This window comes from Squalius cephalus (assembly GCF_949319135.1).
Source record: "Squalius cephalus genome assembly, chromosome: 9".
NCBI classification, from domain to species: Eukaryota; Metazoa; Chordata; class Actinopteri; order Cypriniformes; family Leuciscidae; genus Squalius; species Squalius cephalus.
The window spans coordinates 3,000,593-3,027,500 of NC_137130.1; the positions used below are offsets into that span (position 1 = coordinate 3,000,593).

At 42.5% G+C, this 26,908-nt stretch overlaps 1 protein-coding gene across 1 annotated transcript in view; it reads right to left on the reverse strand.

Annotated features, from left to right (window-relative positions):
- Positions 1-1,443: 1,443 nt before the first annotated feature.
- The window catches only part of LOC307164810 (inactive dipeptidyl peptidase 10), a 42,408-nt gene continuing 16,943 nt past the window's right edge, over positions 1,444-26,908 (reverse strand). Inside the window, exons 8-26 of the mRNA XM_079881953.1 lie at positions 21,705-21,825; positions 21,445-21,599; positions 20,199-20,296; positions 19,142-19,265; positions 18,707-18,745; positions 18,506-18,613; positions 13,202-13,293; positions 13,070-13,117; positions 12,861-12,982; positions 12,061-12,108; positions 10,919-11,017; positions 10,539-10,608; positions 8,800-8,994; positions 7,166-7,220; positions 5,833-5,932; positions 5,426-5,484; positions 5,133-5,205; positions 4,421-4,494; positions 1,444-3,122 (exon numbers count right to left, since the gene is read on the reverse strand). Of these exons, the coding sequence (XP_079738079.1) occupies positions 2,988-3,122; positions 4,421-4,494; positions 5,133-5,205; positions 5,426-5,484; positions 5,833-5,932; positions 7,166-7,220; positions 8,800-8,994; positions 10,539-10,608; positions 10,919-11,017; positions 12,061-12,108; positions 12,861-12,982; positions 13,070-13,117; positions 13,202-13,293; positions 18,506-18,613; positions 18,707-18,745; positions 19,142-19,265; positions 20,199-20,296; positions 21,445-21,599; positions 21,705-21,825 (1,815 nt within the window). The 3' untranslated portion in view covers positions 1,444-2,987. The remainder of the gene's footprint in view (positions 3,123-4,420; positions 4,495-5,132; positions 5,206-5,425; positions 5,485-5,832; positions 5,933-7,165; positions 7,221-8,799; positions 8,995-10,538; positions 10,609-10,918; positions 11,018-12,060; positions 12,109-12,860; positions 12,983-13,069; positions 13,118-13,201; positions 13,294-18,505; positions 18,614-18,706; positions 18,746-19,141; positions 19,266-20,198; positions 20,297-21,444; positions 21,600-21,704; positions 21,826-26,908) is intronic.

Genomic DNA, 26,908 nt, shown 5'->3' on the forward strand with positions numbered 1-26,908 from the left:
TGTGATATGTGGCCAGTTGCATAAACTGCTTAGACTTACAAGATAGTCATCTAATACATTTCCACAATCCGGGCCACAATCAGACCACAGCAATGCCACATGTCAGCCAAGAGCAAAGCAAATAAACCATGATTGTACCTTATCTGAGCCACAAAATCTGTATACATTCCATAGAGTAATCTCAGCCTTAACAAACCTGTTAACAAGCACAAACACTGAAGGTAAGAACTGGAGAAAAACAAATGACTTCCAGCCACAGGCTAAGATGAAATCAACTGCGAATAAAAGACATTAAATCTCTCAAGTTATCAGCAGAGGATGATTAAACCTCCAAAAACAGAATTACCATCTTCACTTATTACAAACCAGTTTGACTTTATTTCTTTCATACGTCAAGAAAAGTTCTTATTGAGAATTAACTGATGTTTATATGTATTATTGAGTGTCTTTTAAAGTCGTCATTATGGTGATCAGTGTTTTCTTTAGTTGAACCCTGGTAGTTTTTCTCTGGTTGCTACAACTGTGTTTATGAGACCTTCCCAGGAGCGATCGTCCTGGGGTGCGTTTCCCAAAGCATTGTTAGCTAACTATGGTCACATGTTCCATCGTTATCAGCATAGATCAACGAGTCTGTGTTTCTTTATCCTTAGTTTCAATGAACATTCAACTGGGTCGGTTTATCAGGTCCTGTCTTAAACTGGTTCAGATCCTACTTAAAGGGGTGGTTGATTATGATTTCACCTTTCTAACTTTAGTTAGTGTGTAATGTTGCTGTTTGAGCATACACAACATCTGCAAAGTTACAACGCTCAAAGTTCAGAGCAAAGGGAGATATTTGCTTTTAAAGAAATCGCTTTTTAAGGACTACAACAAACGGCTGGTAGAGACTACACCACATTCCTCCTGGGTTAGTGACATCACTAAGCCTAAAATTTACATAAACCCCGCCCCCGGAACACGATTTATAGATTATCAAGACAGAATATGCTAATCAATGACTAGAAGATAACTACACATAAGCTACATAAACTCATCAACTAACCATTCAGAAATGCCCTGTTGCTTGAAATGTTGTCACTTCTTCTTGAGTCTCTCCATCATTGTCTGACTCCGGTTTGAACGTAAAAGGCTAAACGATTTTGAAATTTTCAGTGCATGTGTGTGTGAGGTTAAAGGACACAAGCTGTTGTAGCTCCGCCTCCTGTGCCGGAAGCAGCAGCTCATTTGCATTTAAAGGGACAGACACAAACGGTGCATTTTTGCTCAAAATGACAACTTTAACATGCTATATAAAAAATATCTGTGGGGTATTTTGAGCTAAAACTTAATTTACACACTCTGGGGACATCAAAGACTTATTTTACATCTTGTGAAAAGGGCATTACACCACCCCTTTAAGTAGCAGGGTAAACTGCATTGCACTGGGTACCGACACCTCCAGGCGTTATATCCTGTGGTGTTCCTCAAGGCTCAATTTCGGGCCCTCTATTATTTAACTTATACATGCTTCCTTTAGCTGGTGTAATTAATTAGTAGAATATTTACTTTCACCATGCAGATCTTTCGCTTGCACCAGATACCCCCAATTCAGTTTCCACTCTGCTGGACTGCATAGAGGGAATACAATATTGACTCTCTATCACTTAAAGCTGACAATCAGGTCAAAAACTTAGGATTCATGTTTGACAGTGACCTCATCTTAAAAAAAACAAAAAACATATTAGCAAAGTCACTAAAACAGCATATTATGACCCCAGAAACATCTCCAAAGTACTGATATTCTCTCCAGGAGAAACTTGTTCATTTGTTACGTCTAGACTTGACTAATGCAATAGCGTTTTTGCAGGGTTACCAAAGAGCTCTATTAAACACTTACAAAGCGTTCAGAATGCAGCTGCACGAATGCTCAATTTAAAATAAGAAATCACATTACTCCAACACTCACATCCCTTCACTGGCTGCCCGTATCTTTCAGAGTTGAATTCAAGACCCTCTTATTAGTTTTTTTTTTAATATTAGGTATATTTCTATCAGTTTCTACCTATGAGTTGAGTGATATATTGCTACATATCTAATTATCATTTATTTATGGTTACATATTATTCTTAAAATCTGAAAAACATGTCTAGAGTGTTTTACACTTGCAGATTTGTTGGTTCTGAGGTCTTATTACTGAATGCATCCAGGCTGTTTGATAAAAAACAAATCTATTCTGACATGGACATATAGTTTTCATTTTATTTCTTCAGGTCTTATAAGCATTTTGACACAATAATTTGTATTAAAATGGTAGAAAAAGCAGAAAATAATCTTATATATATATATAATTGCTAATATTGCATTATTGTTAAAAACAAATTGAGAACCACTGAGTTGTTATAGTGATTGTGGCATTTAATACTCTTAATGTCAGACTGCAGTAGTACAGGTTTCTCATGCTCCCTTTAACAAACAGCAAACTGACGCATGTGTCAAACTGTGTGTATCAGTGAATGCAGAGGACATGCGCTTTATGCATCACAGCATCTGATCTGATGTTCACATTATTATTATTATTATTCTGCACATGATAGGATGGCTGATGAAACAGAATTAGGCCTTCAGAAAGAGCCCAGAAAACCAGAGGATCAGTGACTCAATGGGAGCCCAGAGTGTTGAAAACACACACGTTAGATATTAGATTTTATATTGTGTACTTCTCTGAACGTAATCTATAGACCAGTACAGCCCATAATAACTGATGACAGTGAGACAGAACAATGTTTCTTTCAGCCTGTGAAGAGTGACAGCACTCAACATCAGTCACGCTGCTGCTAAATACAGATTTAATGCTATAGTAGTGTGGACACATGATGAAAAATAACAAACTGAACAAGTGGTGTGAGTGTCCTCGGACTCAACGTCTCTCTGTCTCTGCCTTTAGATCAGATCGTCTTAAAAGATGAGAGAGCCGGTCGCCAAGAGGATTCTCCCTGGAGCAACTGATGCTAGTCGTCATCGTCGAGGTCACTGGTTTCTGTGGGAACAGGTGCGTTGTCATGGAAGCACTCTCTGAAGAAGGAGATGAGCGAGTTCAGCATGTAGCGTCTGCTGATGACGTCATGACCCTCATCAGGGAAGATCTGCACAGAGGTGAGAGGTCAAAGGGACAAGTGCACAGTGCAAGTCATAAGCTGTGTCCCAATTCAGAGGCTGTATCCTCGAAGGCTGAATGCTTCTCAGCGGCGCAACAAAGGCAGTCCCAAGAGCGTAAGGTCAGAGTCGAGCATGTGAGGTTACAGGGTCAAGAGCGTGAGGTCACAGGGTCAAGAGTGTAAGGTCACAGGGTCGAGAGAGCGTGAGGTCAAAGGGTGTGAGGTCAGAGTCGAGCATGTGAGGTTACAGGGTCAAGAGCGTGAGGTCACAGGGTCAAGAGTGTAAGGTCACAGGGTCGAGAGAGCGTGAGGTCAAACTGTCGATAGTGTGAGGTCAGAGGGTCGAGAGCGTAAGGTCAAAGGGTCGAGAGCGCGAGGTCAGAGGGCGTGGTGAGGTCAGAGGGTCGAGGGCGTGAGGTCAAAGGGTCGAAAGCACAAGGTCACAGGGTCGACAGCGTGAGGTCAAACCGTCAATAGTGTGAGGTCAGAGGGTTGATAGGGTGAGGTCAAAGGGTCGATAGCGTAAGGTCACAGGGTCGAGAGGGCGTGGTGAGATCAGATGGTCAAGGGCGTGGGGTCAAAGGGTCAATAGCTTAGGGTCGAGAGCGTGAGGTCAGAGGGCGTGGTGAGGTCGGAGGGTCGAGAGCGTGAGGTCAAAGGGTCGAAAGCATAAGGTCACAGGGTTGAGAGCGTGAGGTCAGAGGGCGTGAGGTCGGAGGGTCGAGGGCGTGAGGTCAGAGGGCGTGAGATCGGAGGGTCGAGGGCGTGAGGTCAGAGGGCGTGAGATCGGAGGGTCGAGGGCGTGAGGTCAGAGGGCGTGAGATCGGAGGGTCGAGGGTGTGAGGTCAAAGGGTCGAGAGCGTGAGGTCAGAAGGTGTGAGGTCACAGGGTCAAGACTGTGATGTCAAAGGGTCGAGAGTGTGAGGTCAGAGGGCGTGAGGTCACAGGGTCGAAAGTGTGAGGTCAGAGGGGGTGTGAGGTCAGAGGGACGAGGGCGTGGGGTCAGAGGGCATGAGGTCGGAGGGTCGAGGGCGTGAGGTCAGAGGGCGTGAGGTCAGAGGGCGTGAGGTCGGAGGGTCGAGGGCGTGAGGTCAGAGGGTCGAGAGCGTGGGGTCAGAGGGTGTGAGGTCGAAGGGTCAAAGGCGTGGGGTCAGAGGGCGTGAGGTCGGAGGGTCGAGGGCGTGAGGTCAGAGGGTGAGAGGTCGGAGGGTCGAGGGCGTGGGGTCAGAGGGTGTGAGGTCGGAGGGTCGAGGGTGTGCAGGTGCTTGTCAGTGTGAAGGACTCACCTGTAACCTGTAGTTTACATTGATCACAGACAGCAGCTTCACTAGTTCTGCAGTTTGTTGAAAATGAACGTTCGCTAATAGGAGAGAAAGAAGAAGTCATGAGACGATGCAGCCGTTCCGTCTGAATGTATTATGCAGAGCAATATCCAGCATTAACGGGCACAAGTCCCTCCCATTCATTAAAAATGGCCAAATTATCCCCCCCATTTTTGTTGTTCATGATTCTCTGCTGCACTCCATTCTGTTTGATATTAGGATGACCAAAACTTTTAAAAGTAACATTTTGTGGTCAATGGCAAAGTGATTGAAACGGCCAATCAAATCAAAGAAGGCGGGCCTTACAGTTCACAGAACAGAGTGCAAATTCCAACAAGACGCTTTAGTTTTAACAGTGAAAGAGTGTGGAAAGATGAGCTAAACATTTAATATTTGACAACTGTTTCACTATAGAAATGTTCAACGACTCAACCTAACTTTTTATTAAATTTCGCCATTTTAAAACTCATTACATTCTTGTAATTCACATGAATGTGATGAGACCAGGAACATTTTGTGTTTTCAACATATTAGACCTACGAATAAGAGTGAATGTGAACATATTTTAAAATAAAATATTATTTGCAAATAGATTCCTTCATCATAACTACTATTAGACCTAGAATGTCCTTTACCATCTCATTTATTTATTATGTGTTTTCTTTCATGGGCTCACCATCCGCCGTCCCGTGTAGAATCAGGAAGCGTAACTCCTCGGAGCGCGTGCCGTTCTGCAGGAGGCTGGAGATCTGAAGGACACAGTAACAGTGTTCAGTGATGTCGAACCCGATCAACCGCAGAGAGACACTGCACCACAGTCACTGATGCCATTCAAATCAGCGTTGAGCACGCCAGACAAATACAACTTCTGAAGTCAAAGTAATTCATTACTTTTAAAAGTAAGTTTCCCCAACACTAAATGTCACACACCTTTATGTCTCAAATCTTACAGTAGCAACAACATCTCACCTTGTATTTTAGCTCATTTTGTATGGGGAAGCCGAAGTATCTCTCTGTGAAGGCGGAAGCTGTTTAGAAACACAGAAGGGTTACACTAGTGAGTGTGTGTGTGTGTGTGTGTGTGTGTGTGTGTGTGTGTGTGTGTGTGTGTGTGTGTGTGTGTGTGTGTGTGTGTAACGTACCGTAGAGTTGCCAGTCGAACACTGGAGTGATGGCAGCACCGCAGCGGAGAGCAGAACTGTGGGAGAGTGTGTGTGTGTGTGTGTGTGTGTGTGTGTGTGTGTGTGTGTGTGTAACGTACCGTAGAGTTGCCAGTCGAACACTGGAGTGATGGCAGCACCGCAGCGGAGAGCAGAACTGTGGGAGAGTGTGTGTGTGTGTGTGTGTGTGTGTGTGTGTGTGTGTGTGTCACGTACCGTAGAGTTGCCAGTCGAACACTGGAGTGATGGCAGCACCGCAGCGGAGAGCAGAACTGTGAGAGAGCAGCAGAAGCGAGCTCAGAAAACCACCGTACACCTGCACACACACATACACACACACACACACACACACACACTTAATTATGACGTCTCAGATCAACTCACACTCTTTGAAATGTACAAAAACACTATAGGTTTTGATCTTGTAGAGCCTGTTTCTATATCTGTAGTAGACTGAAACTTTAATTATAGTACAGGTATTTTTATCCGATAGAGATGCAGTTTATTTAAAGAAACTGTTGTTTAACTTTCTGTGCTTTTTTTGGCCAATTTATTTAAGCCAACCCTACGTCATACAGGTGAAGAAATAATTCACACAGTAAATTATAATTCTGTCATCATTTACTCTCCCTCATGTCGTTCCAAACTTTTCATCTGCTGAACACAAAAGACATTTTGAAAACTATATACAATGAAAGTCAGTGGTGTTCGGTTTCCATTGTTCAAGTCAAGTCACATTTATTTCTATTCAGATTGTTTTAAAGCAGCAATGAAGAGGAAAATAACAGAATCAATGATGCAAACTTCAAATTCAGCTGTAAAGCAGCTCTAAAAGACAATAGAGTCATTATTGGATGAGAAGAAAACTTGAACTGATCTGAATAATGTCGGTCAAACCAATAATATTACTGAATATTAAGTGTCTTTATCCCCAACTAAACAAACCAATGGCAACAATAGCAAGGAGCCCAAACTCCATCATGTGACAGAAATGGTCAAGTCAAGTCAAGTCATCTTCATTTATACAACGCTTTTAGCAATGTTGATTGTTCCAAAGCAGCTTTACAGTGATAATAGGAAATTAAAGTAAAGTGTTTTGGCTTTACAGCAGCTCTAGAATAAAGTTATTGTCCAGCTAAAGTTAGTTTTGCTTGATTCACTTCCGTCGCAACGATCATTAGTTATTAACTTAGGGGCCGCTAACATGACACCGTTTAACAGAAAACTCATAAGTTCTTTCTGCGCAAGCTTCAAAAACACGAACCCGTTGAGAATGCTGATGGCGTGCACAGGTGTATCACGAGTTCAGTCGATAGGTATGTGCGTTTGAATATATGTGCGTAGGCGTGTAGTCCTTCCCTACAAACCAACCCTCAACATACTACTTGTCTGGCCTTAAAATTAATAATACAGAATTTTTATCGCTTCCATGTAGACACGCGGTTTCGGTTTGGTCTTCATAATAAAAAAAATGTTTTACAGGTTTGAATGACATGAGGATGAGGAAATGATCATTTTTGTGTGAACAAACCCTGTAATGAAACCTCACCTTGCCAAAAACCCCGACTCTGCCTCCATCAATGTACGACTGCTTCACCAGATACCTGCCGCAGACAAACACACACATGGAGTAAAGCTAACATGAGGGAAAATACTCGTGAAACCATTGAAGATCACTGTTTCCCACAGTAGGAGAGATGATGAATCATCAGTTTCTTCCTAATGAAATGCATCCGATTACAAAACTGAAGCTGGATATTTCAGCCTTTTATTACACGCAAGACACCAATTCATGTCCACAACCAATTTCTACTCAAGTTAATAAACATTAGATGCTTTACAGAAACATTTGTTTTAATACAGTTATTTATATATTATGCTTTAGTATTCCAGTGGGAAATATCGGTTTTAAATCTCACTTGTTTTATAGCCATACTGAAAGCCACAATGGATAATTCACCACAGATCTTGAAAATAATTAAAAAAATAATTTAAAGTCCCCCTGTGGTGAAAATCCAGCTTTTAATGTTGTTTATGTGTCTATGTGGTGTTTTTAATCTGCTTTAAGACAAACCATGTGTAAATTCATAAGTCGACAGCATTGCTGAGTATTTCCTCCTTAACCCTCTGGGGTCTGGGGTGTTTTTGGGGTCCTTGAGATGTTCTGACATGCCCTGACATTTGTGCTTTTTTCAGTTGCTTATAAACATATCAATGGCAAAAAAAAATTACACTCTATTTAGCACAAACAGGACTACCATAATATTTGAGCCACATGTATGTACATGTTTTCATTTTTGAGAGAATAATGTTTATGCATGGTTATTGAAAAAACTAAAAATGAAAGTTTCTGAAATAAGGCCACAAAACACATACTAAATATGTGTGAATAAGACTTTTGACTAATGGATGTCGTCGCCTAGAGTTTATTCTTCAAAATGATGTGAAAATCATCCTGCCTCATCATTCACATAAAAAGATACATTGATTTAAGTTTTGTGAAACACTTTTAGTTTGGAAAGCCAATATGCGGATGGGGTGTGAACGATCATGCATATTTAGTTGTTCACACCTGATGAGACAATGCCCCTGCATACTTAATGAGCCATTCATTCAGGTGTGTCACCTATAGCTAACTTAAATATACAAGCTTCATAAAAATGATCATTCTAGAAGAAAATTTCAGATGGCATTTAGAGGCTTTTGCATCTGAACTCTTCATATATACACACACACACACATATATATATATATATATATATATACACACATATATATACACACTACCAAATTGGTTCACAGTTGGAAGCATCGCAATTTTTTTTTATTTTTCCACAAATTGTGCTTGCAAATTGTATAATATCCAAGGTAAACATCTAGTAATTGTGCAGTTAACTCTCATACTGTATTTTCAGTTTTGGAATATTTATCCTCTCCCCAAATTTGTCACTAATAAAACACAATACAAATTATTTATTTTCACCTACTCTTTTATGAGTACTGTGAATTCACACATGCTTCTTTTGTTGCACACTGTTTTTCGCCTACTTTCTAGTATATGATTTCTAATGCAGCCCTAGTGTGGACAGATAAGTTGCTTGTCGCTGCAATCTCATCGCATCACATCTGGTTAGGACACAGCGTAAGACTTTCGCACGGTAGATGGATTTTTTTTTTACTCACTCTAAAACCGAGAGTTGATCGTCTGCGTCCACGAGTCCCAAGCGCTTGTAAACCCCCTGGAGAATCTGCTGGCCCTGAAAGCCACTCCCTCTGCCGTCGGCCCGCGCCACAATCACATCATCACAGCCCACCAGCACATCGGCCCACTCCAGATGGAAGCGCTCGTTCACCTGCTGGCAGCCGGGGTCACACTCACTGTCACACACACACACACACACACACACAGAGAGAGGTCAGACTGATGAGGCATGATCTGATGTGAGATGGGTGTTTTTGACAGTCGCACTAAATCTCGCAGCTTTTTCAGTTTCAAGTGCATACGTTTTAAATTAAAGGATCACTTCAGGATTTAAATTTCCTGATCATTTACTCTCCCCCATGTCATCCAAGATATCCATGTCTTTCTTTCTTCGGTCGAAAAGAAATTAAGGTTTTTGAGGAAAACATTCCAGGATTTTTCTCCATATAGTGTCTTCAATGGGGTCCAACGGGTTGAAGGTCCAAATGTGAGTTTCAGTGCAGCTTCAAAGTCTCGACACGATCCAGCCGAGGAATAAGAGTCTCATCCAGACAAACCAGCGGACATTTAATAACAAAAATCCTGTTGATAACTGCTGAAGTCCACTATATGGAGAAAAATCCATATTATTCATATCTTAATAGATTCATATCTATGTGGATTCATATCTTTCGACTGAAGAAAGAAAGACATGAATATCATGGATGATGTGGGGGAGAGTCAATTATCAGGAATATTTAATTCTGAAGTGAACTAATTCAAAAAGACTAAAAAAACTAAAACTAAAAAAAAAAGAGCTATAGAATATTTTTTAGTGAGTAAAATAGTTTGTAATAGCTATAATATTTCACAAAAAAATATACTGTATCCAAGTTGCAAAACAGCCTTACTAAACAATAAGCTTGTAGATCTTTCCATTGTCTTATTTTTTTTATAGATACATCTCAAGTTTGGGGTATCACTGGTCCGTCATTAATGAGTAACTGCAGGACTAATGAGTAGTTCTACATTAACACTTCAGCTACTACTATTAACTAATGTGGAAATAAGCTTAATCATATTATGGGATTCGAATTTAGGTCTTAGATAGTTCCTTATTAGGTAATCAATAATTACTTAATGAGAATATCATTAAGAACTAATAGATAATGAGAGAGTGTGTGAGAGAGGGAGTGAGTGTGTGTATGTATGTGTGTGTGTGTGTGTGTGTGTGTGAGAGAGAGAGAGAGAGTAAGCTGTGTGTGTGTGTGTGTGCGCGCATGTTTGTGTGTGCGCGTGTGTTTGTGTGTGAGAGAGATAGACAGTGTGTGTGTGTGAGAGAGAGAGAGAGTGCCCTTGTTTATATTACATTGTGGGGACCAAATGTCCCCATAAGAATAGTAAAACCTGAGATCACCTACATTATGGGAACCAGCCAGCGGTCCCCACTTTTCAAAAGGCTTATAAATCACACAGGATGAGTTGTTTTGAGAAAGTAAAAATGCAGAATGTTTCCTGTGATGGGCAGGTTTAGGGGCAGGGGCAGTGTAAGGGGATAGAATGTACAGTTTGTACGGTATAAAAACCATTACGTCTATGGAGAGTCCTCACAAAGATAGTGAACCAGACATGTGTGTGTGTGTGTGTGTGTGTGTGCATGTGCGTGTGTGTGTGTGTGTGTGTGTGTGTGTGTGTGTGTGTGTGTGTGTGTGTGTGTGTGTGTGTGTGTGTGTGATCGTACAGCAGCAGCAGGAGAGGGTACTGCTTACTCTCTTCAAACTGTGGAGGGAAGCTGAGCTCAACTCTCAGTGCTGTGAACACACATGAAACACACATCCGTCACTCACAGCAGAGAAACTGAATCAGTAAAACCATCTGAGGCTACATTCAGACTGAAGCCCAATGCAGATGTCTTTTTTGCTCATATATTATCTGTGTGTTTTTTAATAACAGTGTGAACAGCACGAACCACATGCGATCTGATTTGGGACACTTCCATATGGTTTGCAATGTGGATTCAGTCTGAACAGAATTCATGCTTTTAAAGCGGCTCATGATGATATGGATTGTTTAAATCTGTTGAGACTAACATTAACAACGACCATGACGTTGACTTCATACCCTGGTTGTTAATCTGCAAAGTCCTGATTTGTCTAACTGGACTTCGTTTCTTTCTGAATAATTCTCTGATCTTCGGACGAGCATCTAGAGTCACATGATCTGCAGAGAAGAAGAGAAAGAAAGCAAGACAAAACTAATTTTTTTATGCAAAACTAAAACAATAACAGCTTTAACTTCTCAATGATGGGAAATAACCATGGTGTAAGTGGGATAATCCACAGCTAGCTGAATGAATGTACTCTGCTATAATCTCTTCAAGTACAACCAAACCTTTATTTTGGCGGGTTTTAGTTAAAGAGTATTGAGTTTGTGTATCTGCCGATGGTTTTCTCAAATGAAGTGACACTCAGATGAAGTTTATGTCCTCATATAGTGAGACGGCAGACAGCAGTTGATTAAAGAGATAAAAAAATTAAAATTAAGTCATAATTTACTCACCCTGGTGTTGTTCTAGTGCCATATAGGCCCTACTTTCCATTTCAGACCACAAAAGGGAAAATAAAAAAATTGCCTGCTCGTGCTCGCCTATATAATGGCAGTGAATACCAATGATCATGTCCCATTTTATTCATTTTGATTTTTTTTTTTTTTTTTTCTGGGCGAGCCGGAGTGAACTGTGGTGCTAGAGTTTCATGAACGTGCAGAAGACCAACGGCCAAGGTCAGAATTTCTGTTAAGAACAAGATCTGATTAAGAGTGTGTGTGTGTGTGTGTGTGTGTGTGTGTGTGTGTGTGTGTGTGTGTGTGTACCTACTTAACTATGTTTTGGGGACAAATTTGTACCCAGAAGTGGCCAAAACCTGACGACAACTCCAAAAACCTCAAGTCCTCATTTGTAAAATTCGTATAAAAATAAAGTAATTAAAGGATTTTTAAAAATGTCAAAATGCAAAAAGTTTTGTGTTATGGGTAGGGTTAGTGTTAGGAGATAAAATATACAGTTTGTACAGTATAAAAACCATTACGTCTATGGAATGTCCCCATTTAGATAGCTAAGTAAAGTGTGTGTGTGTAATGTGTGTGTGTGTAATGTGTGTGTGTGTGTGTGTGTGTGTGTGTGTGTGTGTGTGTGTGTGTGTGTGTGTGTGTGTGTGTGTGTGTGTGTGTGTGTGTGTGAATGAGCGTTTTGTGTTTGGACTCACCGCTCATGTCACTGAGAAGGTGCACAGTGGTTTTGGGGATTCCTGGACCTGAACATAAAATACAAATTGTTTACAGAGATTTTTGCAAACCAAAATGAGGCTGAAGTCAATGTGACGGTGTGAACTAGAGCAGCACGATCTTGATTCAAACACCGACGTGACCTTATTCCTAAAGGACAATGCTTTGTCTGTGTCTATTCTCCAATCACAGAGAACATTCAGATCTGTGTTCTGAGCCAGAGAGAGCCATTGTTATGTATAGATATGAAACGGCTTCACAAAAAGTTCCAGTATCATTATTTCTGTGTTACAATAGTTCAAATTTATCACAGAAGTACTGGGATAAAAGTTTATAGTTCAGATATAAACACAGATGACTACGGTAGCGATGAAAATGCAGTGAATCACCTTATGGAAGTTACTTGGCGCTTCAAATAAATATTATATCAATTACATCGTTACACCAGTAGGTGGCGACAAGTGACTGTTAAAAAATGTGTTTGTCATTTAATGATTCGTTCAATAATGCTGATTCATCCAGTATTGAAATGAGTCATTGAATCATTCATTTAAGCGATTTAAAATATATATATATATATTCAAATGAATTAAATATTTTTAAATAGACTGACGCAATTAACATTTTGTCGGATCCTCTTAGTCTTGTAAATTACATGTTATTTTGTTTATATTCAGAATCATAAGCAAATCGTGACTTCTATTTTAAACAAAAAATCTTGATTCTCAATTTCTCTAGAATCGTGTGTGTGTGTGTGTGTGTGTGTGTGCTAGTCATTTACCTCTGCAGTTCAGCAGTACAGCTCGTCCTTGTGGACTCACTGAGGCTTCATAGAATGAACAGTGAGGTTTAAACAAAGAACAGCTCAAGCACTCGCGGTGGAACGGATCCACCGTGCTCACCCTGGAGGTCAAAGGTCACACTGCTGTAATGTGAGGCATTCAGGAAGAATAAAAACAAAGAAGTCTGTGCAGAATCAGTGTGTCTGACCTGTACAGGTGCCTGTGACTGAATCCAGCCTCAGTACTGAGAAAATATCTGAATGAAAACACACAACGTGTCAGACATTTAATAGGCTGTGTGTGTGTGTGTGTGTGTTTGTGTGTGAAACAAGTGACTCACACTGTATCCCACTTTTCATCGTAGGCCAGGATCTCGGTGACCTCCCAGGTACCTGAGGTCAGGTGACGCATGCTGACCTCTTCACCTTCAGGCTGACAGCAGGAGAGGTAAAACACACAGACACATTCACTTGGGGCTCTAGAACAACAGGTTTTCATGCTTCAAAGTTCAAAAACCACCTTATTCTCTCCATATTTGGCTCTCTTCCCAGTCTGTGGGCTTGTCCAAATACCCACACTTGCGGTCTTCGCCACTTGAGAGCACATGCACACAACTGGAAGTAAGTGCACAATTAAAAATGCCAAAGCGCAGTGCCCTGAACACACACTAAACCCACACTGCTCCTAAGCAGCTTTCAAGGCTAAACGTTTCCCATCATGCATTATGTTCGGGATTGCATGCATGCATGCATTATGCTCACGTGCCCCGAAATCCTGAGATGTTGAGGAAAACATTCCACTGTAACTAAGCTAAATTAATTAGATATCACTTTGGTGGTAAAACAAAGTACATTTTACATTTTATTGGCGCAAAAGATGAATAGGCTATGTGTATTTTTTTTATATATATATTTGCAACTGCTTTTTATTACTTAATTAGAAGCACCACAACTCTTCTGTTACATAGGTACTACCAGAGCCCGTCTACGGAGAGCCTGGCCACTCCCTATTAAGTCCTATTGTACCGAATTGTGGTTGTAGTTCCACCAGAGTTCCACTGGGGGCGATCGCCCATGAGTGCAGAATGAATGGGAGTCTATGGGGCTAGACGGCTAAATTTGTCTCTTTCACCCGATTGCCGTTGAGAAATCTCAGATTTGATTGTAGGTTTTGCAAGTTCAACATGGGTTATAGGTCGAAAGTTGAAAGAACGAGTACTTATGTCCTTTCGATTTCTTATAGGTTGAGTTGTTGTTGCCCATAACACGCTAGCATTCTGCTAATGAACGCTGATTGGTCAGTGAAGGACTGATTACGACCAGAGATACCGCTTGATGGCATCGTGGCATCCGAAGCGGGACCAGAAACAAACAAAACAAAAACTCTTCTAGCACGTGTGTTTACCTGTGTCAGCTGTGTTGTGTGTTTACCTGTGTCAGCTGTGTTGTGTGTTTGCCTGTGTCAGCTGTGTCGTGTGTTTACCTGTGTCAGCTGTGTTGTGTGTTTACCTGTGTCGGCTGTGTTGTGTGTTTACCTGTGTCAGCTGTGTTGTGTGTTTGCCTGTGTCAGCTGTGTTGTGTGTTTGCCTGTGTCGGCTGTGTTGTGTGTTTGCCTGTGTCAGCTGTGTTGTGTGTTTGCCTGTGTCAGCTGTGTTGTGTGTTTGCCTGTGTCAGCTGTGTTGTGTGTTTCCCTGTGTCAGCTGTGTTGTGTGTTTCCCTGTGTCAGCTGTGTTGTGTGTTTACCTGTGTCAGCTGTGTTGTGTGTTTACCTGTGTCAGCTGTGTTGTGTGTTTCCCTGTGTCAGCTGTGTTGTGTGTTTCCCTGTGTCAGCTGTGTTGTGTGTTTGCCTGTGTCAGCTGTGTTGTGTGTTTCCCTGTGTCGGCTGTGTTGTGTGTTTGCCTGTGTCGGCTGTGTTGTGTGTTTACCTGTGTCAGCTGTGTTGTGTGTTTCCCTGTGTCAGCTGTGTTGTGTGTTTACCTGTGTCGGCTGTGTTGTGTGTTTACCTGTGTCAGCTGTGTTGTGTGTTTACCTGTGTCAGCTGTGTTGTGTGTTTGCCTGTGTCAGCTGTGTTGTGTGTTTACCTGTGTCAGCTGTGTTGTGTTTCCCTGTGTCAGCTGTGTTGTGTGTTTACCTGTCAGCTGTGTTGTGTTTACCTGTGTCAGCTGTGTTGTGTGTTTGCCTGTGTCAGCTGTGTTGTGTGTTTACCTGTGTCAGCTGTGTTGTGTGTTTCCCTGTGTCGGCTGTGTTGTGTGTTTGCCTGTGTCGGCTGTGTTGTGTGTTTACCTGTGTCAGCTGTGTTGTGTGTTTACCTGTGTCAGCTGTGTTGTGTGTTTTCCTGTGTCGGCTGTGTTGTGTGTTTGCCTGTGTCAGCTGTGTTGTGTGTTTACCTGTGTCGGCTGTGTTGTGTGTTTGCCTGTGTCGGCTGTGTTGTGTGTTTACCTGTGTCAGCTGTGTTGTGTGTTTACCTGTGTCAGCTGTGTTGTGTGTTTACCTGTGTCAGCTGTGTTGTGTGTTTACCTGTGTCGGCTGTGTTGTGTGTTTCCCTGTGTCAGCTGTGTTGTGTGTTTACCTGTGTCGGCTGTGTTGTGTGTTTGCCTGTGTCGGCTGTGTTGTGTGTTTACCTGTGTCAGCTGTGTTGTGTGTTTACCTGTGTCGGCTGTGTTGTGTGTTTGCCTGTGTCAGCTGTGTTGTGTGTTTACCTGTGTCAGCTGTGTTGTGTGTTTACCTGTGTCGGCTGTGTTGTGTGTTTACCTGTGTCAGCTGTGTTGTGTGTTTACCTGTGTCGGCTGTGTTGTGTGTTTGCCTGTGTCGGCTGTGTTGTGTGTTTGCCTGTGTCAGCTGTGTTGTGTGTTTACCTGTGTCAGCTGTGTTGTGTGTTTACCTGTGTCGGCTGTGTTGTGTGTTTGCCTGTGTCGGCTGTGTTGTGTGTTTACCTGTGTCAGCTGTGTTGTGTGTTTACCTGTGTCGGCTGTGCTGTGTGTTTGCCTGTGTCAGCTGTGTTGTGTGTTTACCTGTGTCAGCTGTGTTGTGTGTTTCCCTGTGTCAGCTGTGTTGTGTGTTTACCTGTCAGCTGTGTTGTGTTTCCCTGTGTCAGCTGTGTTGTGTGTTTACCTGTGTCAGCTGTGTTGTGTGTTTACCTGTCAGCTGTGTTGTGTTTACCTGTGTCAACTGTGTTGTGTGTTTGCCTGTGTCAGCTGTGTTGTGTGTTTACCTGTGTCAGCTGTGTTGTGTGTTTCCCTGTGTCAGCTGTGTTGTGTGTTTCCCTGTGTCAGCTGTGTTGTGTTTCCCTGTGTCAGCTGTGTTGTGTGTTTACCTGTGTCAGCTGTGTTGTGTGTTTGCCTGTGTCAGCTGTGTTGTGTGTTTACCTGTGTCAGCTGTGTTGTGTGTTTACCTGTGTCAGCTGTGTTGTGTGTTTACCTGTGTCGGCTGTGTTGTGTGTTTGCCTGTGTCAGCTGTGTTGTGTGTTTACCTGTGTCAGCTGTGTTGTGTGTTTACCTGTGTCGGCTGTGTTGTGTGTTTACCTGTGTCAGCTGTGTTGTGTGTTTACCTGTGTCGGCTGTGTTGTGTGTTTACCTGTCAGCTGTGTTGTGTTTCCCTGTGTCAGCTGTGTTGTGTGTTTACCTGTGTCAGCTGTGTTGTGTGTTTACCTGTCAGCTGTGTTGTGTTTACCTGTGTCAACTGTGTTGTGTGTTTGCCTGTGTCAGCTGTGTTGTGTGTTTCCCTGTGTCAGCTGTGTTGTGTGTTTCCCTGTGTCAGCTGTGTTGTGTTTCCCTGTGTCAGCTGTGTCGTGTGTTTACCTGTGTCAGCTGTGTTGTGTGTTTACCTGTGTCAGCTGTGTTGTGTGTTTACCTGTGTCAGCTGTGTTGTGTGTTTACCTGTGTCGGCTGTGTTGTGTGTTTGCCTGTGTCAGCTGTGTTGTGTGTTTACCTGTGTCAGCTGTGTTGTGTGTTTACCTGTGTCGGCTGTGTTGTGTGTTTACCTGTGTCAGCTGTGTTGTGTGTTTGCCTGTGTCGGCTGTGTTGTGTGTTTACCTGTGTCAGCTGTGTTGTGTGTTTACCTGTGTCGGCTGTGTTGTGTGTTTGCCTGTGTCGGCTGTGTTGTGTGTTTACCTGTGTCAGCTGTGTTGTGTGTTTCCCTGTGTCAGCTGTGTTGTGTGTTTACCTGTCAGCTGTGTTGTGTTTCCCTGTGTCAGCTGTGTTGTGTGTTTACCTGTGTCAGCTGTGTTGTGTGTTTACCTGTCAGCTGTGTTGTGTTTACCTGTGTCAACTGTGTTGTGTGTTTGCCTGTGTCAGCTGTGTTGTGTGTTTACCTGTGTCAGCTGTGTTGTGTGTTTCCCTGTGTCAGCTGTGTTGTGTGTTTACCTGTGTCAGCTGTGTTGTGTGTTTCCCTGTGTCAGCTGTGTTGTGTTTCCCTGTGTCAGCTGTGTTGTGTGTTTACCTGTGTCAGCTGTGTTGTGTGTTTACCTGTGTCAGCTGTGTTGTGTGTTTCCCTGTGTCGGCTGTGTTGTGTGTTTACCTGTGTCAGCTGTGTTGTGTGTTTCCCTGTGTCGGCTGTGTTGTGTGTTTACCTGTGTCAGCTGTGTTGTGTGTTTACCTGTGTCAGCTGTGTTGTCGATGCCTCGAGAGAAAAGAAAGTGCAGAGCGCGAAAGCACCAAAGTGACTGAAGGATTGCCGTAAAGCAGTATCTCTGGTCGTACGATGTGTATGACGTCATTGACACTTTAAAAGACTTTTTAAAGCAAATAAGTGACTCTAAAAAATCTAACACCCAGCAATGTGTAATTTCTTTGCATCTCCTTTCGAATACAACATTCAAATTACTAGACAAAAAATTATATCCTGAGAAAAGTGGATTTTGAGGGGTATAGCGCCATAGACCTCCATTCATTCTGCACTCGTCCTGTGAGCGCCCTCATGTGGAGCCAGAGTGGAACTGCAGCCAGTTCAGAAGCCGGAAGTTCACTGAGAGTGGAAGTTCTCCCCTTATTAGACATTCTCTGGTACTACTGAATAGTTTATTTTAAAATGTAAAGTGTTGAAAATCAAAATAAATGTGGATATTCGGACAGGCCCACCCAGTAACGCTCTAGGGTGCTTTTCCCAAAAGCATTGTTGGCCAACTATGATCACAATTTCCATTCAACTCTATTGGTTACGACGGAACTTGCGACCATAGTTGGCTTTGGGAAACGTACCCCTTTTATTCCTGTCTCTATGAAGCCCCTCCTTCTGAAAAGCACACTGTGCTCTGATTGGTCGGCTGGAGCAGTGTGTTGTGATTGGTCGAGCGCTTCTAGTGTGTTTGAGAAATGTCCCGACCCTAATTACCATAACCGCCAGTTTAACACACTACTGACTAACTCAACCAGGCCCCGCCCCTTTATTCTGCGTATGAATTATTATAATGAAGAATATTGTGACGTGTTCGTTCCCGGAAGAAACTCGAGACTTCAATGGAGGTGTTTCAGGGAGTTCAGAAACACTGACACTGATATAGAGAATAACTGGAGCTTTTTCATGCTCAAACGGCAACATTACAGACTAAAGAAAGATAAACATGGGAAAAAAAAGCTTAATAGGAGCCCTTTAAAGTCAGATCAGGGTGAAATATGTTTTTTGTGTGTATGGTTTGTGCACTTTTATACCTGCCCTGACATCATGGCGAGGTGTCTAAAGGATCCGCGGTTTCCGATCCTGAGCGGTGATGTCATGAGAAACGTTGCTCCATCTTCAGAGAAAACTGGTTTTTCATTCTACACAAATCATTAGAGAGCGTCAGATTACTTCAACTCAGCTTTTTGTTTGAGGTAAATAAATATGGCAAAGTCTAAAGTGACAATCTTTACCTGTCTGTCAATCCATTTGTCTGATGTCATGACATGTTTCTGCAATGAGAGACCAAAACCAATGTTTATGTGTGTTTGCATCGTATACGTACAGTATACAGTATGTGGGTGTGTGTCAGTGCTGTGTGCCATTCACAAGTGAATTGAGATGCCTTTTAAATTCCAACTCAGTTCCATAATTGGAATTGAGGTAGCAACCAGAACGAAGAATTGCAATTGAAAAGATAAATGCAAGGAAGTAGAATTCAAATTAATTGAAATTGAAGTCCTTGAATTTCCTGGAATAGATGGACCAGAATGGAAGAACACTTCATTTCCCAGAATGCATCTGTGTTTAAAAGTTTCAGTTCAGTAAATTCCTCTTCTAGTTCAACTTGTTGTGGCCAATTCAATTCAAATTCTCTCTCATGAATGGCGTGTTTGAGAATCGCTCACCACCACACATATCCCCGTGTGTGTGTAGCACAGTGTGAGAATGGAGGCGTTCTGAGGACGGTTTAACCAGCGTACAGCGAGACACTCGTCTGTTACCCACTGCACCATGCTGATATAGAGCTCACTGCACACACACACACACACACACACATACAACAGGCTGTCAGCTCAAACATTATGAACATCTGAAGGTTTAGAAATAGAAAAGTCTTATTAAAGAGGACCTATTATGCTTTTTTTTAGTCTTGATGTTGTTTTTGAGCTCTAGAACAGGTTTTCCTGTTTGAATGTTGATTATTTTCCTCATATTCTCCATTGTTGCGGCTCCTCTCTTCCCAGTCTGTCAGTAACGCTCTGTTTACTTCCTGTCTCTATGAAGCCCCTCCTTCTGAAAAGCACACTGTGCTCTGATTGGTCGACTGGAGCAGTGGAGTTGTGTAGTGTGTGTGTGTGTCTGTGAGTGTGTGTGTGTGTGTGTGTGTGTGGTACCTTCTCTGTAAGCTGTTGGGATGCAGCAGTTGTGTAGTGTGTGTGTGTGTGGGGGGGGGGGGGGGTACCTTCTCTGTAAGCTGTCGGGATGCAGCAATTGTGTAGTGTGTGTGTGTGTGTGTTTGTGTGTGTGTGGTACCTTCTCTGTAAGCTGTCGGGATGCAGCAGTTGTGTAGTGTGTGTGTGTGTAGTGTGTGTGTTTGTGTGTGTGGTACCTTTTCTGTAAGCTGTCGGGATGCAGCAGTTGTGTAGTGTGTGTGTGTGTGTGTGTGTGTGTTGTACCTTCTCTGTAAGCTGTCGGGATGCAAGAGTTGTGTAGTGTGTGTGTGTGTGTGTGTGTGTGGTACCTTCTCTGTAAGCTGTTGGGATGCAGCAGTTGTGTAGTGTGTGTGTGTGTGTGTGTGTGTGTGGTACCTTCTCTGTAAGCTGTTGGGATGCAGCAGTTGTGTAGTGTGTGTGTGTGTGTGTGTGTGTGTGTGTGTGTGGTACCTTCTCTGTAAGCTGTCGGAATGCTGCAGTTGTGTAATGCGTGTGTGTGTGTGTGTGTGTGTGTGTGTGTGTGTGGTACCTTCTCTGTAAGCTGTCGGGATGCAGGAGTTGTGTAGTGTGTGTGGATCCGTTCACACTGACCACATTTAGTGTCACTTCAGGATTCGCCTGTCCAGCCTGTTGCACACAGTGAAATAAAGTGAAATCCAGAGTTCTGTTGTTCACCCTTTCAGCCGTAACTAACCAATGACTGAAAGAGTGAGCTGGTTTTGATCTGTAAACTGGTGACTGAGAACAAACAGAGACCAGTTAAAACCAGTACAGCTTCATGAGTTTAGAGGAGGGAGAGAGATCCAGATCCAGAAAGTCAGTTCATCATGAGCTGTTAAAGGAGTCGTTCACTTCAGAATTAAAATTTCCTTATCATTTACTCTCCCCCATGTCATCCAAGATATTCATGTCTTTCTTTCTTCAGTCGAAAAGAAATGAAGGTTTTTGAGGAAAACATTGCAGGATTTTTCTCCATATAGTGACTTCAATGGGGTCCAAAGGGTTGAAGGTCCAGATGTGAGTTTCAGTGCAGCTTCAAAGTCTCGACACGATCCAGCCGAGGAATAAAAGTCTTGTCTAGACAAACCATCCGCCATTTTATAACAAAAAATAAACATTTATATACTTTTTAACCACAAATACTCACCTTGCACTAGCTGTGATGTGCCACAGATTATGTAATCAAGCTGAAAGGTCACGACACACATTATGTCATCAAGCTGAAAGGTCACGCAAGTTCCTGTTCAGAAATGAAAATGAACTCCATCTCATTTTCTCCTCCAACTTCAAAATGGTCCGACATCGTTGTTTTACATTTTATTTATTTACATTTTTTATAAATGGCATTTGACTTAGTCTTTGCATGTTCGATTTGTAAACACTGGGTCGATATTTCCGCCTACGTCACGCTTGACCTTTCAACATGATGATGTAATGTGTGTCGCATCACAGCTAGTGCAAGACGAGCATTTGTGGTTAAAAGTATATAAATGTTTATTTTTTTAGAAAATGGCGGATGGTTTGTCTAGATGAGACTCTTATTCCTCGGCTGGATCGTGTCGAGACTTTGAAGCTGCACTGAAACTGACATTTGGACCTTCGACCCGTTGGACCCCATTGAAGTCACTATATGGAGAACAATCCTGGAATGTTTTCTTGAATATCTTGAATGGCGTGGGGGTCAGGAAATTTTAATTCTGAAGTGAACTACTCCTTCAACCTTTTGTAAGATGCGTATTCAACAGCAGGTTGAGGCAGACGGATGTGCGGCTTACCTTCGGGTATGGATACTGATGTCCACGAGGATAAAGCATCCCTGTGAAACGCGGCAGCTGCTCTTTGGGAACAAGAGTGTCGTTGATGGTGAGAAATGCCAGACTGGATCCTGACGGAGACCACCAGTGAGCAACTGAAGAATGCAAGACCTCCTCTAACAGCCAATCAGAGAAACAGATTCAAACAGGTCAGATTCATTCAGATAATATGTAATGGCATGGCTTGTGTTGTTCATAACAGTGTGATGATGGTGTGTTACCCTCATAAAGCCAGTCAGTTATTCCATTAAATATGAGGCCATCTTGCCCCGATGACGTCAGTCTTAGAGAACTGCTCTTCACTTCTGGCTGATAGTAGATATTATTCTCAAATATGTATACCTGAAACAGAGAAAGAAAGAAGGTTTGAGTCCACAGCTGTCAGTCACTAAAGAGGACTTATTATGCCCTTTTTCAAAGTCCAGTTCTCTACTAGAACAGGTTTTCCTGTTTGAATGTTGATTATTTTCCTCATATTCTCCATTGTTGCGGCTCCTCTCTTCCCAGTCTGTCAGTATCGCTCTGTTTAGTTCCTGTCTCTATGAAGCCCCTCCTTCTGATAAGCACACTGTGCTCTGATTGGTCGGCTGGAGCAGTGTGTTGTGATTGGTCGAGCGCTTCTAGTGTGTTTGGGAAATGTCCCGACCCTTACCATAACCGCCAGTTTAACACACTACCAGAGCCCGTCTACGGAGAGCCTGGCCACTCCCTATTAAGTCCTATTGTACCGAATTGTGGTTGTAGTTCCACCAGAGCTCCACTGGGGGCGATCGCCCATGAGTGCAGAATGAATGGGAGTCTATGGAGCTAGACGGCTAAATTTGTCTCTTTCTCCCGATTGCCGTTGAGAAATCTCAGATTTGATTGTAGGTTTTGCAAGTTCAACATGGGTTATAGGTCGAAAGTTGAATGAACAAGTACTTATGACCTTTCGATTTCTTACAGGTTGAGTTGTTGTTGCCCATAACACGCTAGCATTCTGCTAATGAACGCTGATTGGTCAGTGAAGGACTGATTACGACCAGAGATACCGCTTGATGGCATCGTGGCACCCGAAGCGGGACCAGAAACAAACAAAACAAAAAACTCGTCTAGCACGTGTGTTTCCCTGTGTCAGCTGTGGTGTGTGTTTCCCTGTGTCAGCTGTGTTGTGTGTTTGCCTGTGTCAGCTGTGTTGTGTGTTTGCCTGTGTCAGCTGTGTTGTGTGTTTCCCTGTGTCAGCTGTGGTGTGTGTTTCCCTGTGTCAGCTGTGTTGTGTGTTTGCCTGTGTCAGCTGTGGTGTGTGTTTGCCTGTGTCAGCTGTGTTGTGTGTTTGCCTGTGTCAGCTGTGTTGTGTGTTTCCCTGTGTCAGCTGTGTTGTGTGTTTCCCTGTGTCAGCTGTGGTGTGTGTTTCCCTGTGTCAGCTGTGTTGTGTGTTTACCTGTGTCAGCTGTGTTGTGTGTTTCCCTGTGTCAGCTGTGTTGTGTGTTTCCCTGTGTCAGCTGTGGTGTGTGTTTCCCTGTGTCAGCTGTGTTGTGTGTTTGCCTGTGTCAGCTGTGTTGTGTGTTTCCCTGTGTCAGCTGTGTTGTGTGTTTCCCTGTGTCAGCTGTGGTGTGTGTTTCCCTGTGTCAGCTGTGTTGTGTGTTTCCCTGTGTCAGCTGTGGTGTGTGTTTGCCTGTGTCAGCTGTGTTGTGTGTTTGCCTGTGTCAGCTGTGTTGTGTGTTTCCCTGTGTCAGCTGTGTTGTGTGTTTCCCTGTGTCAGCTGTGGTGTGTGTTTCCCTGTGTCAGCTGTGTTGTGTGTTTACCTGTGTCAGCTGTGTTGTGTGTTTACCTGTGTCAGCTGTGTTGTATGTTTACCTGTGTCAGCTGTGTTGTGTGTTTACCTGTGTCGGCTGTGTTGTATGTTTACCTGTGTCAGCTGTGTTGTGTGTTTCCCTGTGTCAGCTGTGTTGTGTGTTTACCTGTGTCAGCTGTGGTGTGTGTTTCCCTGTGTCGGCTGTGTTGTGTGTTTACCTGTGTCGGCTGTGTCGTGTGTTTACCTGTGTCAGCTGTGTTGTGTGTTTCCCTGTGTCAGCTGTGTTGTGTGTTTACCTGTGTCAGCTGTGTTGTGTGTTTCCCTGTGTCAGCTGTGTTGTGTGTTTACCTGTGTCAGCTGTGTTGTGTGTTTACCTGTGTCAGCTGTGTTGTGTGTTTACCTGTGTCAGCTGTCTTGTGTGTTTCCCTGTGTCAGCTGTGTTGTGTGTTTACCTGTGTCAGCTGTGTTGTGTGTTTACCTGTGTCAGCTGTGTTGTGTGTTTACCTGTGTCAGCTGTGTTGTGTGTTTACCTGTGTCAGCTGTGTTGTGTGTTTCCCTGTGTCAGCTGTGTTGTGTGTTTACCTGTGTCAGCTGTGTTGTGTGTTTACCTGTGTCAGCTGTGTTGTGTGCAGTGTTGGGGAAAGTTACTTTTAAAAGTAATGCATTACAATATTGCGTTACTCCCCAAAAAAGGAACTAATTGCATTACTTAGTTACTTTTTATGAAAAGTAATGTGTTACGTTACTTTACGTTACTTTTTCTTCTCACCTGGGCTGGGCTTGCTTGTTTTTTTTTGTTTTTTTAATAACAAGACCAACAAAAAAGTTCTATTTTTGGCAAATGTTAAGGCCCTTTCACACCAAAAGTGAACTGAATAAGCCTCAGGCTGAAGGAAATGTATATTTACGCTTGTACAGTAAAGGGTGCCACTTGCCCTGCTGTTCTGGATTAAAGAACAATAATATACAGGAGAAGGAAGTAACACTCTTATTTCTAAATCTTAAGTAATTTTTGCTTATTAGTATGGTTGAATTAGATCATTGAAGGTCAGCAGCAAAGACATTAATAAAGTGAGATTAAATTCACAAAGTATATTTGTGTAATTTAATAATTAATTATAAAAGTTGAGTAAAAAAAAAAAAAGTTGAGATTGCAGTTTACTGTTTTTATTTATTTTGAGCAGTGAGATGAGTAAGTTCACATTTACTCTAGAACTACAATAACCATCATGTTTACACAGCGCACACACCACCACCTCACTTTGTTTCTTTCAACATGGGGACAGGAGAGCTGTTAGTCAATAAATGTGAAAAAGTAACTAGCGTTACTTATTTGGAAAAGTAACTTAGATATTTTAATGCAAATTGAAAAAGTAATGCATTACTTTACTAGTTACTTGAAAAAGTAATCTGATTACGTAACTCAAGTTACTTGTAATGAGTTACCCCCAACACTGGTTGTGTGTTTGCCTGTGTCAGCTGTGTTGTGTGTTTCCCTGTGTCAGCTGTGTTGTGTGTTTACCTGTGTCAGCTGTGTTGTGTGTTTACCTGTGTCAGCTGTGTTGTGTGTTTACCTGTGTCAGCTGTGTTGTGTGTTTCCCTGTGTCAGCTGTGTTGTGTGTTTACCTGTGTCAGCTGTGTTGTGTGTTTCCCTGTGTCAGCTGTGTTGTGTGTTTACCTGTGTCAGCTGTGTTGTGTGTTTCCCTGTGTCAGCTGTGTTGTGTGTTTACCTGTGTCAGCTGTGTTGTGTGTTTCCCTGTGTCAGCTGTGTTGTGTGTCAGCTGTGTTGTGTGTTTCCCTGTGTCAGCTGTGTTGTGTGTTTCCCTGTGTCAGCTGTGTTGTGTGTTTACCTGTGTCAGCTGTGTTGTGTGTTTCCCTGTGTCGGCTGTGTTGTGTGTTTCCCTGTGTCAGCTGTGTTGTGTGTTTACCTGTGTCAGCTGTGTTGTGTGTTTCCCTGTGTCAGCTGTGTTGTGTGTTTACCTGTGTCAGCTGTGTTGTGTGTTTACCTGTGTCAGCTGTGTTGTGTGTTTACCTGTGTCAGCTGTGTTGTGTGTTTACCTGTGTCAGCTGTGTTGTGTGTTTACCTGTGTCAGCTGTGTTGTGTGTTTACCTGTGTCAGCTGTGTTGTGTGTTTCCCTGTGTCAGCTGTGTTGTGTGTTTCCCTGTGTCAGCTGTGTTGTGTGTTTACCTGTGTCAGCTGTGTTGTCGATGCCTCGAGAGAAAAGAAAGTGCAGAGCTGAAAGCACCAAAGTGACTGAAGGATTGCCGTAAAGCAGTATCTCTGGTCGTACGAAGTGTATGACGTCATTTACATTTTAAAAGACTTTTTAAAGCAAATAAGTGACTCTAAAAAATCTAACACCCAGCAATGTGTAATTTCTTTGCATCTCCTTTCGGATACAACATTCAAATTACTAGACAAAAAATGATATCCTGAGAAAAGTGGATTTTGAGGGGTATAGCGCCATATACCTCCATTCATCCTGCACTCGTCCTGTGAGCGCCCTCATGTGGAGCCAGAGTGGAACTGCAACCAGTTCAGAAGCCGGAAGTTTACTGAGAATGGAAGTTCTCCCCTTATTAGACATTCTCTGACACTACTGACTAACTCAAACAGGCCCCGCCCCTTTATTCTGCGCATGAATCATTATAATGAGGAATATTGTGACGTGTTCGTTCCTGGAAGAATCTCGAGACTACAATGGAGGCGTTTCAGGGAGTTCAGAAACACTGACACTGATATAGAGAATAACTGGAGCTTTTTCATGCTCAATCAGCAACATCACACACTACATTACACACTACACTACACACAACTGTTTTTAAATTAAACATTCAATTCGTTTTCTTAATGTGTTGAAATTGTAATATGTGAAAGTCATCATCTTGACTAAAGGCTGCAAAATATAAATGTTAACTGTAAACTTTTGTTTATAAGTGGTTTTGTTTTGTCTAACTCTTGCATATGACTGATGAACCAGATATTAATATCATACCTGTTCAAATGACTGGTTAAGGGTTTATGAAACCCACATGACACACATAGGGCTAGTCATTTTCAGAGCATTGTGTGTTTCAAGCCTTTTCCCTGTGTTTGTCCAGCAGATGTCCTTAGTGCAGTGTTTGTGAATCATGTTGCGTAGCATTTGGCTCCATCGATTTCAAAGATGCAGGATTGTTTCCCCCAGTACTCTTGATTCCCAGCACCCAGAATCAGAAGGTTTAGTCCCAGCTTTAGTTTTCATTTCTTATTGCACTCTGACCGCAATTTAACGTGACTTCAATGGCTGATGTAGCCTAAATACATGTTCCATCTTTACTGTTGCTTCTTACAAGACTGCAGCTACATTTGACATGATATTTTAAATTTTTTATATCTCTCCTGTATATATAAAATTTTCATGTGTGCTCCGTGCACTGCACTATATATATATATATATATATATATATATATATATATATATATATATATATATATGGCCAATTAAGGCTCTTTCAGTTTGATCTTCTTCACATCAGCTTATGAATTCGCAATGCTGGTTAGTGCTTGTTTTGTGCTGGTCGAGTCAGTGGACCAGCATAGCTCACACTAACCAGCATGGCGTTGCTTGACTGTGGGTTTCTTGCTGAAAGCCTTAGATGATCAGCCTG